General features: G+C 42.1%; 1 protein-coding gene across 1 annotated transcript in view; it reads right to left on the bottom strand.

Moving 5' to 3' along the window:
* Sptz (zinc finger FYVE-type containing 26 spastizin) overlaps positions 1 to 12,500 on the bottom strand; it is a 17,125-nt gene that overhangs the window by 186 nt on the left and 4,439 nt on the right. Inside the window, exons 3-7 of the mRNA XM_027355489.2 lie at positions 5,472 to 10,920; positions 5,107 to 5,185; positions 4,079 to 4,199; positions 728 to 3,883; positions 1 to 466 (exon numbers count right to left, since the gene is read on the bottom strand). The exon at positions 1 to 466 is cut by the window's left edge and continues 186 nt beyond it. Of these exons, the coding sequence (XP_027211290.2) occupies positions 284 to 466; positions 728 to 3,883; positions 4,079 to 4,199; positions 5,107 to 5,185; positions 5,472 to 10,920 (8,988 nt within the window). The 3' untranslated portion in view covers positions 1 to 283. The remainder of the gene's footprint in view (positions 467 to 727; positions 3,884 to 4,078; positions 4,200 to 5,106; positions 5,186 to 5,471; positions 10,921 to 12,500) is intronic.

Raw genomic sequence — 12,500 nt, 5'->3', positions numbered from 1 at the left:
GATCATACATTTGGCAACAATTTGCAAAAGAAAAAGTCAAGACAAGTTATCATTCCTGACATAGCTACTCTTTTCACATTTAAAGATAAAACAAATATTAGTTAATATATACCAAAAAAATAAATCTGAAACATATGTGACTTGGGTATTAATAATTCTTAAACTATCCTTCTAACTTATGAATATAATGAAAACTAGCGAGAAAAACTACAAATTAAAATACGTCCTCATTATGCATATGACTACTTAAGGCATAAAGAAAGAAAAAAAAAAAGAAAAAATGTTACACTCGAGCACTGACACGATTCTCGTAGTTTGCTAACCACTTACTACACATAGTGGCCACATGTGCTTGACCATTTGACTTTGCCACTTCCTGCACCTTTACAACATCCTCATGTCTGCCACGGTGCACTGCTACCAGGTATGCGGACTTTAGACGACCACACTTGATGTATGCTTCAATCTTTGAGATGGGTGGGATAGAAATTATATATGTTAGCATGGATATTATTTTCTATTTTGTCCCACTGTATATTGTCATCTTAATCTTTAATGATGAAACCAATAACTTTTTTATAACAGCTGTTAGCATATCTTTGCTATTAATCTGCTTTTTAATTCATCTTAGTATGACACTAAAATAATTCATGGAAACTATATCATAAACCAAAAAGATATAACAAAATATACAACATACAACGTAATTCTGAAAAAAAAGGCATACCTTTGCACTGTCACTTGAAAGAAGCTTGACAAGGGCATCTAGATGAGTGTTCTGGGTGCTGCTTGCTGTGGCTAACAGTGCTGGCTGTAGAGCAATATCTATTGTTTTTGCTTTCAACACCCCCCACTCTTGCATGCCACGGACAACTTGCCCCACTGTGCTGTACTGCTCATGTGCTACTAGCAACTGACTAACGACTGACAGCAATTTCTCTGTAGATATACCACTGCCCTCCACCACACGATATGCCAAGCTCAGTCCATCTGCAACACTCTGAGCACTACATATTGCAAGAGAGGCTACAGCTAAGCGCTCTTCTTCATCACCAAGCAATGTGGGCAAACTTATGTTCCCAAGAACTTTCATTTTGTGGAGATTATGCAGCAAGGAACAAAGCACATTTCCCTTTGCCTCACAGTTTGCTAGAAACTTGGTTACATCCGCCTGCAGTGTCAGTGTATTGATGTGCTGATTTACTTGCCATCCTGACATGTTTAGTATAATTTTCTTTTTCTTGGCATTGGACTGATTTAAAGCCTGTGTATCAAGATATGCCTGGAGATGCGACTTGGCTGCAAGTAGATGGTGAACTCTGTTGGCTAATCCATTGTAGCTATCTACTGCATGACTGTACATTCGAAGAAGGGTCATTGCAGCTCTCAGTCTATCCCCTAGTGCCTCCTGCACAGCTAAGAGGGAATTCCACCATCCTTGGCGCTCTAGCCACCTACAGCCTCCAAGCATGTATTTTGCCCATTTTTCCTGTTTGGGGTCTATGGCTCTGAAGTTTCTCAACAGCATGTCTAACTGTCCACATCTTAAAATAGGTACCAACACTTCATGCACAAAGAGATCAACCTCAATTTCTTCACTCAGAAGGTAATTCACACATTCCTGCAATTGTTTATTTCTCATGAAATACTGTATAGTCATACAATGATTTCCATATAAACACAAGTAATATTTGCATTCAGTTTGGAACAAAGAATCCATTTTGGAATTATTCTTCTTTTTAGTTCTGTGACTAGAAAATATCTGCTTATTACTCTCTTTGTTGGTGAGCAGCCCATTAGAAATACCATTGAGCTCTTGCAGAGAGTGGAGAACAACAAGAGCTTGTGAAGGAGGCAATCTCGACTGGTCATTCATCATGATATTTGCTCGTGCTCTTTCTGCCTGCTCCATCACCTTCTGGTCCACGGAAAAAGGGTTGCTCTCCAGGTACTTTATTACTTCTGGCAATAATGAGGACCTACAAGGCCTTCTCTTATCGAACGGCCTTTCCAGAACCCGGGAAAAGCGTTCTCTTGCTCCTGGGAAATCTCCAGCTTTCAGTGATGCCATTGCCCATGCACCCCACACACCTGTTGCCTCTAAACCAGCCTTAGTGGAAATATTCAGAGCCAATTCCCACAGCTGTTTCTTCACCAGCATGTCACGCAGGTGTCTCATGTGAACAAATTCCTGCTGCAAGCACCTCTCCAATTTTTCTTTTAATTTCTCCTCTCCCATTAAATTCTTTCTGTGCAGCTCTCCAATCTGAAGCATGTTCTGCAAAGATGGAATGGGAATTATGTAGCCGCAGTTGGCTTTTGAGAGGAGAGAGATCAAATCCACCCACTGAGTGTAGTATTCGCAAAGAGCTATTCCTTGATGCTCACCTATGTTCCCAAATCGCACCTTTGATGAGGCTAGCAACGTCTGAATCATTGAAAGCACAAAAGTGTTGTCTACCTCAGGACTAGCAGACTTGATGGAAGAAACAATAAGGGAAAACAAGTGATGACACAGCTTCACAATACAAACAGCTGCTCTTTTATGGTCTTGGTGCTGTGCCAGGATAGCAAGACACAGGCTGAGTGAAGGTGCATAGTCATAGCAGAATTCCTGGCGGACAAGAGCATTGTGATCTGGGTCTGTCGAGAGGTACCAGCCCCCCTCTGTATCACTGGTGCAGGAAGACCCTCCCCCTCCTCTGGCACTCACCAAACCCTCTGAATTCTGAGACACAGTGTCGTAGGTCCCATCGCCAAGTGGCCTTACTTGGATATAATCCTCCAGATTCAGATTTTTTGTCTGCTGGTAGCACTCTAGACAAACTCTTACTTGCAAGTCTCCATAGCCCTGAACAACAATCCTGGCTTTAGAACACGAGCCACAGACAACTCGGCCACATCTCCGGCAGTGGTGTCTCCTGCAAAACATAGAGAAGACAGCAACTCTACAGACTGGGCATTCTCTCACTTCAGCATCTGGAATCCACTCATGTCTTTCTGGAGGCCTGGCTGGCATCACAAACTTCTTTGGGACATTCTCATTCAGAGTCTGTGGTTTCAGTGTTACTTGTACACCTGTTGTATCCAAAGCTTTAGCTGCATAAGCCTCAAGGAGCCAGTTCAGGACATCCCAGCTTAATGACTGTGGCTCTCTCTTTTGAACTCCAGCCTCCTTGCATAGACTTGAGATGCCAAAATCCTGCGAGTGAATACTGGAAGACATTCTAGAGTCTACCATATCTAAATGCTGGCTAAGGGTCTTTATAGCTTTCTCCACAGCTTCTAGTTTGATGTTCATAAGCCACTGTTCAATGATGAGATGTGGGGTAGATGCCAAGTGGCTCAACTGGAACCTGTCATCTGCATGGGGAGCAATGTCCTCCACTAAAATTAATCCCATGACTTCCTGTTGCAGATCACTAATATTTGGTAGGGCTATAGATGGTGAAACTGCACTATGAGTGATACCCTCTCCATCCTCCTTCCTAGACAGCTCATCATTATCCTTGCACAAGGTAACAGCTTCAGATAAAAATTGTGTCTTCAGCAAGAACTCAATCAAGAACCTCCTGGTGGGTGGACTTGATAGCCTCTCCAGAAGAGCTTGTGTAACAATGACCAAATCGTCGGAGCTTAGAGCATGAAGGGCTTCCAGAGCTGTGCCATAATCTGGGCTCGTCTTGTCTAGGACAGACATGAGGTAACTCTGGTCAACCAGTCGACGCAGTTCAGGACTGACATTGTGGTGCTCGGCCCACTGGACACCTAACTTGAACTGTTTCTTCTGGAGCAACATCTGAAGCAGAACTGCAGGTTCCTCCTCAGACATCTTTTCTACTTCTTGCCAGGAACTGACTTCTGGATTTCCAACTCTAAGGATCTGAATAAAAAAAAACACATAGAACTATTAATAAACTGGATAAAAAGAAAAACAAATAAGAGGTAACCTTTTAATCCTATATGCAAACAAAATGTTACAGAGTATGTTCAGCACCTACAAAGGACCCAGTTACATGAACTTCATCTCTCAAAAATATTAGGCATGCAGTCATGCACACTAAGGCTTTCCACCTACCTCCTCATAGACCCCAATTTGCACTGCCTTGTTCTGGGCCCATTCTTGCTTAGGCCTTGGGAGTCTGGTATCATAAACCATGATATTCAAGTGATTGACTGCTGCAGAGGCTGGCCATGATCTGTAATTAAAAAATCTTAGTAAATACAAATACCAGTTCATAAGCGTATCTATCTATGTGTCACCTTTTACTCACTTGAGGGATCAACAACAAAGGACTATATTCTAAGATTGAAAGTTTACCAAACTTTGACTTGGATCATGGTAATAAGCTCCCTTTGTTGTGGAACTAAAATCAGCTAAATTTGTGAATCTGTCTTTAACAAAACTAAAATAATTTATGATAAATATGTGAACTTTGAAGACCCAAAACAATTTTTTTTCTTTCTTTTTAAACAACCTATATCAGTCATGCATCTCAACCCATTCAATCTAGGCTGCCCATCCCTCATGCTGGGATGACGGCCCATCACATCAAGGGCAGTCAAACTGCACTAAGTTTTGCACACTGAATAATTGTTTGCTTGTTTGGCCATTGTCATGGTCTTTATCTTTTTTTTCTTTTACTTTGTGTACATATATAATCAAACAAAACAAACATTTTTGAAATGTAAATTCAGTTTCTTCACCTCTTTTATACTTCAAGTTATGGATGAGGATGAAGAAAAATATTTCTAAAATTTACCCAAGAGAATAATCAGAAATAAATATGTTAATCTATCCCCCATAGGACAGGAATATTTAGACCTTTGTATGGCAAAAAAAATCATAAAGTCTGCAAAACAGAAATGCAAATATCAAGAGGTAAAGCAACTTTCTGTCTTTCACCCAGTAAACCCCTCGGACATGAATGCAGTAACAACACCTGGTAAAGCGAGACCATGGGAAAGAAAGAAAAAGAACAAGAAGAAAGAACAAATTGATGGTAAAATGATTTTCTGTCATTTACCTAATTACCAACATTGCTGTACATCATCCTATAAAAATTAAGAATCCTTTGGTTGATAAATGAAACACTAATAACTTACTTGTGTGCTTCCTGGATCGCAGTATATCTCACATTGCAATCTGATATGTGGTAGGCATACATCCAAGGTTTCGGATCAGCTGAGAAACAAGAGGCTTTGCTATAAACAAGTCTCTTTCAGGAAAATTATGCATAGAAATGATAAAGAGTGGATATCATTATATCTACTTGAATATCATTGTGCAAAAAGTCTTTTAATTCTCTCTCCCTCTCTTTAATGTTGTAAAAAAGAGATGTTGAGTATTCCAAAGTAAAAACCAAATTCTAATCAAGTGAAAGGAGACAGATTTTTCACCAACTTCTACAGGAAAGGAGAAACCAAAGTCAAAATAATCTCATCTGCAGCTAAATTCAGAACCAACTTACCTGAAACATCAGAAGTTTGCAAAATGAAGACCAGAAGCTGATCCAAAAGAGACTGAAGATTGGGATGAGCCTCCATCGTGGCTGTAGGCAAAGCTTGCAGAACTGTCATCATACTGGTGACATTGGACTGCTGTTCCATTGCACAATCCTTGGTAATTGTTTGGCTTCCTAATAGTTGGTCAGCTAATGACCATATGGATGAGATATCAGGATCTATCAGTAATGCTGATAAGACATTGCTGTCCTGGCTAATCCTTCCCAGGGCCTTATATCTGCTGTTGGTGAAGACATTCCTGCATGCTTGGAAGTGGTGCACTTCTTCATGCTGAGGCTTCACTCCTCTATCAGGAGGGTACAAAATCTTGTGCCAAGCATCAGTTTCATCATCTGCCCATGAATGGCCTTTCTGTCGTTTCATTTCCAAGGTACTGTGTAATGCCTGCACTATGAAGGCAAGAAGGGGGCACTGTCTCCTTAGGTGACTTAAAACAGTAGGTGGAACCTTGACTGAAGTCCAGTCCAATCCATCAGATACTGCAGCTGATACATTGGTTTCAGCAGAGTTGTGTGTCATGGCAAATTCTTGATTAACTAGGTCTTCTACATACTCTACAGCAATACCCTGATTTTCACCATTATCTAAAACACTTATCTCTACCTGCTTTTTGCTGGAGATTCCTGTATTAGATTTGTTAAAGACACTGGCCAACTCCTCATTCACTTCTTGCATCAGAGAATGTATTCCATCAAATGTTCCATTACAGTGCTTTGCTACATAGTTCAGTATTGTCCTGGACACACAAACATTAACCTTTTGGGTTCCAGGAGGAGGGTCTACCTGTCCCTCTGCATCTCCTGAGTGACTTTCTTTCAAAACAGAAAACATATTTAAATGTTCTGACACTGCAGCTTCAATGTGCTCTTCCAGGCGATCGGCATAAATAACTTGCACTAATGGGGAGACTGGATTTCCTTGTGTTATGCAAAAACTTAGCTTGGAAGGGATGGCAGTAATGAGCCCAGAGATATGTTTCAACTTCTCTGCATTCTCATGCTGCAAACTACTTTTTATCAGATTGCTCTCAAATAGGCTGACTCTGACATTCACCTCATTTTGAATCAATAAGCTTGATAATGGATTCTGCAACTGTAGCACACCAAACAGAACATCATACAAGGAGAGGAATCCTAGCTGGCCAAGGTTGTAACCAAGGTGTTTCATTGCCATAAGACGCTCTATCAGATAGCAGGAGAATATACCTCTGGATTCACCTGATTTACTCTTGGGATATAGTATGTGGTTAAGCAGACCCGCATGAATGTACATCAGATTTGCTAGATTTACAAAAAATACAACTGCTTCTTCATTTGGGGATATTTTTGTGAAATCTATAGCAGCTAACTCTGCAGTATCCTTTAATGCTTCTTGAACATCAGTCGACAATAATGCATTTGGGGCAGTTGCATCATTCAGAATAACTGCTTTGTGGCAGTGAGTGAATGTGAGTGCTTGAGCTTGTATTGCTTCCTTCAAACCACTGAGCAAAGACGTTAAAATATCTCGCACAATCACTTCTCCATAAACCGCTGAGGTACCCGCTACTGTTCCTGAATTCAATATAACCTGTCCTTGAGAGACCTGAGAGCCGAGTCTTGAGGCTGCATCTTGGACTTCTGTATCATGTTCTCCTCTGTGCAAAAAATCATATGATACTGTGATCTTAGGACAGCAATACTGGAGAATCATTGCAGTCAGATTCAGTCTCATTCTAGCAGCTATTGGCTCTAACTTGACTGGGTCAATGCCTTCCTGGAACATCAGTGATCCCAAAATGTGCACAGGTCTCTGCTTCAGTAGAGAGAAATAGCTCTTCATGTTGTTGTGGTACTTCTCATCTGCATGGAGAGTAACCATGGCTGACATTAGCTGAAGGTATTGATAAAAAGTTCTAACAAAGGCTCCCATTTTTGTATCCTGACATTCTTTGATGCTGCTCCTGTACAAGTGATTGGCTTTTTCACTGAGAATCTGTAGCAGCAATTTGTAAGACACGTGTGCTCTGTTCTTCCCTGAATTAATATGGATGTTAATGGAACTATCCACACTGTCACTGTCACCACACCAAAGTAATGCATCTTGAGTTTCAGCAAAAGAGTCTAAGAATCTGGACCAGGCTTTCACATAATTCTTCAGTTCACTCTCACCAAGCGGCAGAGGCGATAGCATAAGTGACATTGGGGTAGCTGAGAATGGACAGACATATGCAAAGGTATCTACTGAAGAATTCTTATTGGCACCATCTGAGTCACTTTCACATTCTAAAGTTCTAACTGCAATTAGTGTGCTACACATTGATGCTAACTTCTGCAGTACAGGGATGTAACCTTGGATACTTCCAATGGTCTTAGGTAGACTAGAAGAAACTGAGGGCTGAGAGACTGACCTCTGCAGAGCTTGTTCCATCAAATAGGAAGCGGTGGTCTCTGTCAAGTCCACTGTGAGAGCTAAGTCTGCCAAAACAAGTGCCTGGGGACTCAGGAAGGATGATGCAATCTGGCAGCTACCTTCTATCACTTTTGTTGACAAACATTGAGGTATTGGAGGTGGAGTTGATGTCACAAGGTCATGAATCAAGTTCGTAGTACTCACCTGTGCAGAACCTTCTCTTGCTAGTAAACCAATGTTCTGTATCAGGTCTTTTGAGTAGCCTTTGTGTTGCACGCCTTTTGAGTCCTTTAGTTTGCCTGACTTCTGGCTTGTCAGGGATAACTTAGGACGAAGCTGACTTAGTCTGTTTGTTAGACACACTTCTCGTTTTTCAGTTGAATCCCCAACTTTATACATTTTAACAACTTGTTCAGCTCTTGTTACATTACCATTGGCAAGCGCTAGAGTGATCAGACTTGATGGTGGAGCCAAAAGGTACGTTATGACACTGGTATGGTCCTGTAAACCTGCACTTAATTCTGGTGACTCATGTTCTTTTCCATGGCGCTTTTTCATTCCTTGTGAATTTGATGTCTGTCCTGAGTTGTGTACTCTTGACTTTGCACTGGTCTGTATAGAATTTTCATACACTGTGTAACCTGTATTTCCTGATATAAGTGTCCCATCTAAAAAGTCATCAAAGTTTTCTACTGAACCAAATTTACGATTATAAGGAGCTATTACTTGCATTCTCCACAACCCCTCACTTATCAAACGGGAGAGAGATGATAAACGAACTTGTACTTCCTTTCTTGAGCAACTTTCTTTTGATTCAGCTTGTTGACCTATTTCTGTGTAAGTCTGGGCAGAGGCTGTGAGGATGGAATCGCGTAAAAGCAGTAATATATCCCAGGCCACTAGAGAGTTGATCAAGTACCCTGTGTGGGGCAGCTCTCCCATGCTTGACCCAGTGCTTTTCCCACTCACTGTGCAACTGCTTTGATGATGGAAGGTTGGGCCACTCTGGGGAGACTGCTGGTGAGCATCCCACGTCAGTCTTTCAGAGCTTGCAGGCGGCCAGGAAGACCCACGGATCTTTGATGCTTCGGAGCTCTCTGTGGTTTTGAGCTCCTTACTGTTTGCTTCTGTTGACGAACCACTGGTCTTCTCCTCTTCTGAAGCACTGCCGAAAGGAGATAACTCTCGGACAGAGAGATTCACTGTCTCTGAAGAACTTTCCTCAAGGACTACTTGATCTGCAAAATCTAAAACTTTCACCTTTTTTGTACTTTGTTCTTTCTCCTTATCACCAGCAGATGTAGCAGAATTCAGATGCATATCAATAAAAGCATGTGAAGTACTTGCTAAACTCTCTACATCTGTCTGTTGTGACAAGAAAGACCGCTCAAGCTCACCCTCTTCCCCACCAGACTCACTCTGTCCCTCATCACTCATGTCACTATGACGGACAAACAAGAGAGAAAAAATATTTTCCATGACTTCCACTCTGCATTCCAAAGGCTTCAACTCATCAATCATTCTCCTTACATCCTGCAGCTTTTCCAAAATATTCTGCTGGTAAAATTGGAGAGGTGCCTGCCTGTCTCTATAGTTTGAGATTCCCTCACTACTCATATCTGTGCTCCTACCAAAGATCTGTCCCTTATCACCATGCAGTTTCCCCCGCGCTTGCCGTCCAGCAACAGCATTGTCAAGCTGCATACCAGAACCAATCACCTGAAATACTGACAGTAAAATGCAGAAGGCTTTATATGTGCTTTGGCATGAAGAGCTAAGTGTCCCACTTGGATCTCTGGCTTTACTGTGTTCATCAAGAAGATGCAGCACCTCCTCTGGCCACAATGTGTGCAAGGGAAGAGATTTGTGGAGTGTAAACAGAGGCGAATGATTCCTTATCAGCTGCAAAAGTGGTAAAATTTTAACACTGCTACTACGTGTTAAGCACCACCGAACGAGATCCATGTCTCTGTTTAGGTCGCTGCAGATATCAAAGAGGAGGGGATCAATATTCTTGGGGTGATTCTCCCAAACAGCAGAAATCCAGATGAGACTCTCCATCTTGTCTAATGAAGTTGACCAAGCATGTAAAAAGATCATTGGCCACAAAGTCAAAATCCAATTTTCTGTATCACAACCTTCCATTTCCTTCATGCTTTTCACACCATCAACAACAAGGCCTTCAAAAACCAATTGCAAAACGTGCTTTGAATCTGCAGCACAACTAAGAAGCATTTCTCTTATGTCTGTGGGTGCAAAGGATGGTAACCTTTCAACTAGGCTAGCCTTGTTGATGCGAGAGCTACTGCTAAGATATTCTCCTTCCATCTCACAAAAGAGCCGTAAACACGTGTCTGAACTAGAGAGGTTTGTAAAGTGAAGTTTGTTGGATACCAGCAGGTTTTTCTCGTAACAGAGTCGAAGCATTCTGGGAAATAACTCGCACAGATAAGAAAGTGGAGCATCGCTAGATAGTGAAAGAATTTTGTACAGCAAGACTTCATTTCTCTGTTTCTCTACTTCAGTGGCCTGTGATCTTTCCAATAATTTCACAACTTCCACAGACTCTGAAGACCCATTTTTAGGAATTCCAAATGATAACTTCTTTGGTGAGAAATTCTTTTTTGGACGATTAATGGCACTAGCATAGTCTTCCTCCATTCCTTTCAGCTTGTCATCTAAGCTCTCCACTCTCCGGAGACAATGATCGAGGCATTCTTTAAGGATGTCTCCAAATATGCAATGACCTTTTTTCTTGATCAGTTCCAGTGACCCTTTCTCCTCGCTTTTCACATTCTTGTTCTCTGCCTCAGACACATTTTCCTGATCTCCTCCTCTGTCTCTGAGTGTTCTGCTTCTGACAACAAGCTCATGCAGGATGCAAGAGGTCTCGTGTGGATGAGACAGAAGTTTATCCCTGAGGGCTGTTCTTGCTTCGTCTGACAGGGACACATGGCTCTTGGTGGTATCGGTGTCCTCCTGGTTGAATATACTAAAAATCTCCTGGAATCGTATAGTGATTGATTAATATTAGCAATTTTGGTTAGTACTCTATGACGTGCAATAGCCAAATGTGTTTGTTTATCATCAGAACAGTACTCTTTTTTCCCAATTGGAAATTTATGCACATTTGTGTGTGTGTGTGTGTGTGTGTGTGTGTGTGTGTGTGTGTGTGTGTGTATGTGTGTGTGTGTGTGTGTGTGTGTGTGTGTGTGTGTGTGTGTGTGTGTGTGTATGTGTGTGTGTGTGTGTGTGTGTGTGTGTGTGTGTGTGTGTGTGTGTGTGTGTGTGTGTGTGTGTGTGTGTGTGTGTGTGTGTGTGTGTGTGTAGGGGTGTGTGTGTGTAGGGGTGTGTGTGTGTGTGTGTGTGTGTGTGTGTGTGTGTGTGTGTGTGTGTGTGTGTGTGTGTGTGCGTGTGTGTGTGTGTGTGTGTGCGTGTGTGTGTGTGTGTGTGTGTGTAGGTGTGTGTGTGTAGGTGTGTGTGTGTAGGTGTGTGTGTGTAGGTGTGTGTGTGTAGGTGTGTGTGTGTAGGTGTGTGTGTGTGTGTGTGTGTGTGTGTGTGTGTGTGTGTGTGTGTGTGTGTGTGTGTGTGTGTGTGTGTGTGTGTGTGTGTGTGTGTGTGTGTGTGTGTAGGTGTGTGGGTGTGTGTGTGTGTGTGTGTGTGTGTGTAGGTGTGTGTGTGTGTGTATGCTCACAGGCAATTTCAACCTCCCTGACATAGGCTGGACTGCTCTGTCCCCTCACGATCCCCCACTCACCGACCTTGCGGCCCCCATCATTCCCCACACAAACAGACGCCAACTACACGACACGTTCATGGACATCATAAATACTCACTCACTCTCGCAAACAGTACTCACTCCAACACGACCACAAATCACGATACGTTCCAATGGCGTCTGTGACCCTCACACCACCTAACACATTCTAGATCTTTTCCTCATGAACAACGTTCTAAACATAACAAACACCAAGGTTATCCCAGGACTCAGTGACCATGACATATTCCTTACTGACACAGACCTCAGACCTACCAGACAAAATCAGAGACGCAGACCAATTTTCCTCTTTTCTAGAGCTGACTTAGATGCAATCACACAGGACATCACCAACATTAGCACAGACTACTTTTCCACTGATACCCACTCAAGACCATTCACCTCCAATTGGGATAACCTTAAACTCGCCATACTTACATCCATGAACAAACACATCCCACAGAAAACACCTTAAAGTAGACATACACTTCCCTGGTTCTCCAGGGAGCTACGCAGACAACATCGCAAAAAACAGCGACTCTACAGACGCGCGCAAACATACAACACACCAGAAAATTGGACTGCTTTCACAACTCACCAAAAAACATTTTCCAAGAACATAAAGAAAGCAGAACACGAACATATTTCCACCTACCTCGCAAACAACGTCAGAAATAACCCTAAACACTTCTTCAAATTCTTTAAGTCGCGCAGACAGGACACAACAGCGATCACAGCCTTGAAAGACTCCAACAACACTCTTGTAACTGACCCAGAACTCAAATCACAATTACTCAACACAAACTTCCAGTCTGTTTTCACACAC

Source organism: Penaeus vannamei, chromosome 12 (genome assembly GCF_042767895.1).
Source record: "Penaeus vannamei isolate JL-2024 chromosome 12, ASM4276789v1, whole genome shotgun sequence".
NCBI classification, from domain to species: domain Eukaryota; kingdom Metazoa; phylum Arthropoda; class Malacostraca; order Decapoda; family Penaeidae; genus Penaeus; species Penaeus vannamei.
Note: the sequence above shows the minus strand (reverse complement) of the source record. Positions and strands in the feature narration are given on the sequence as shown.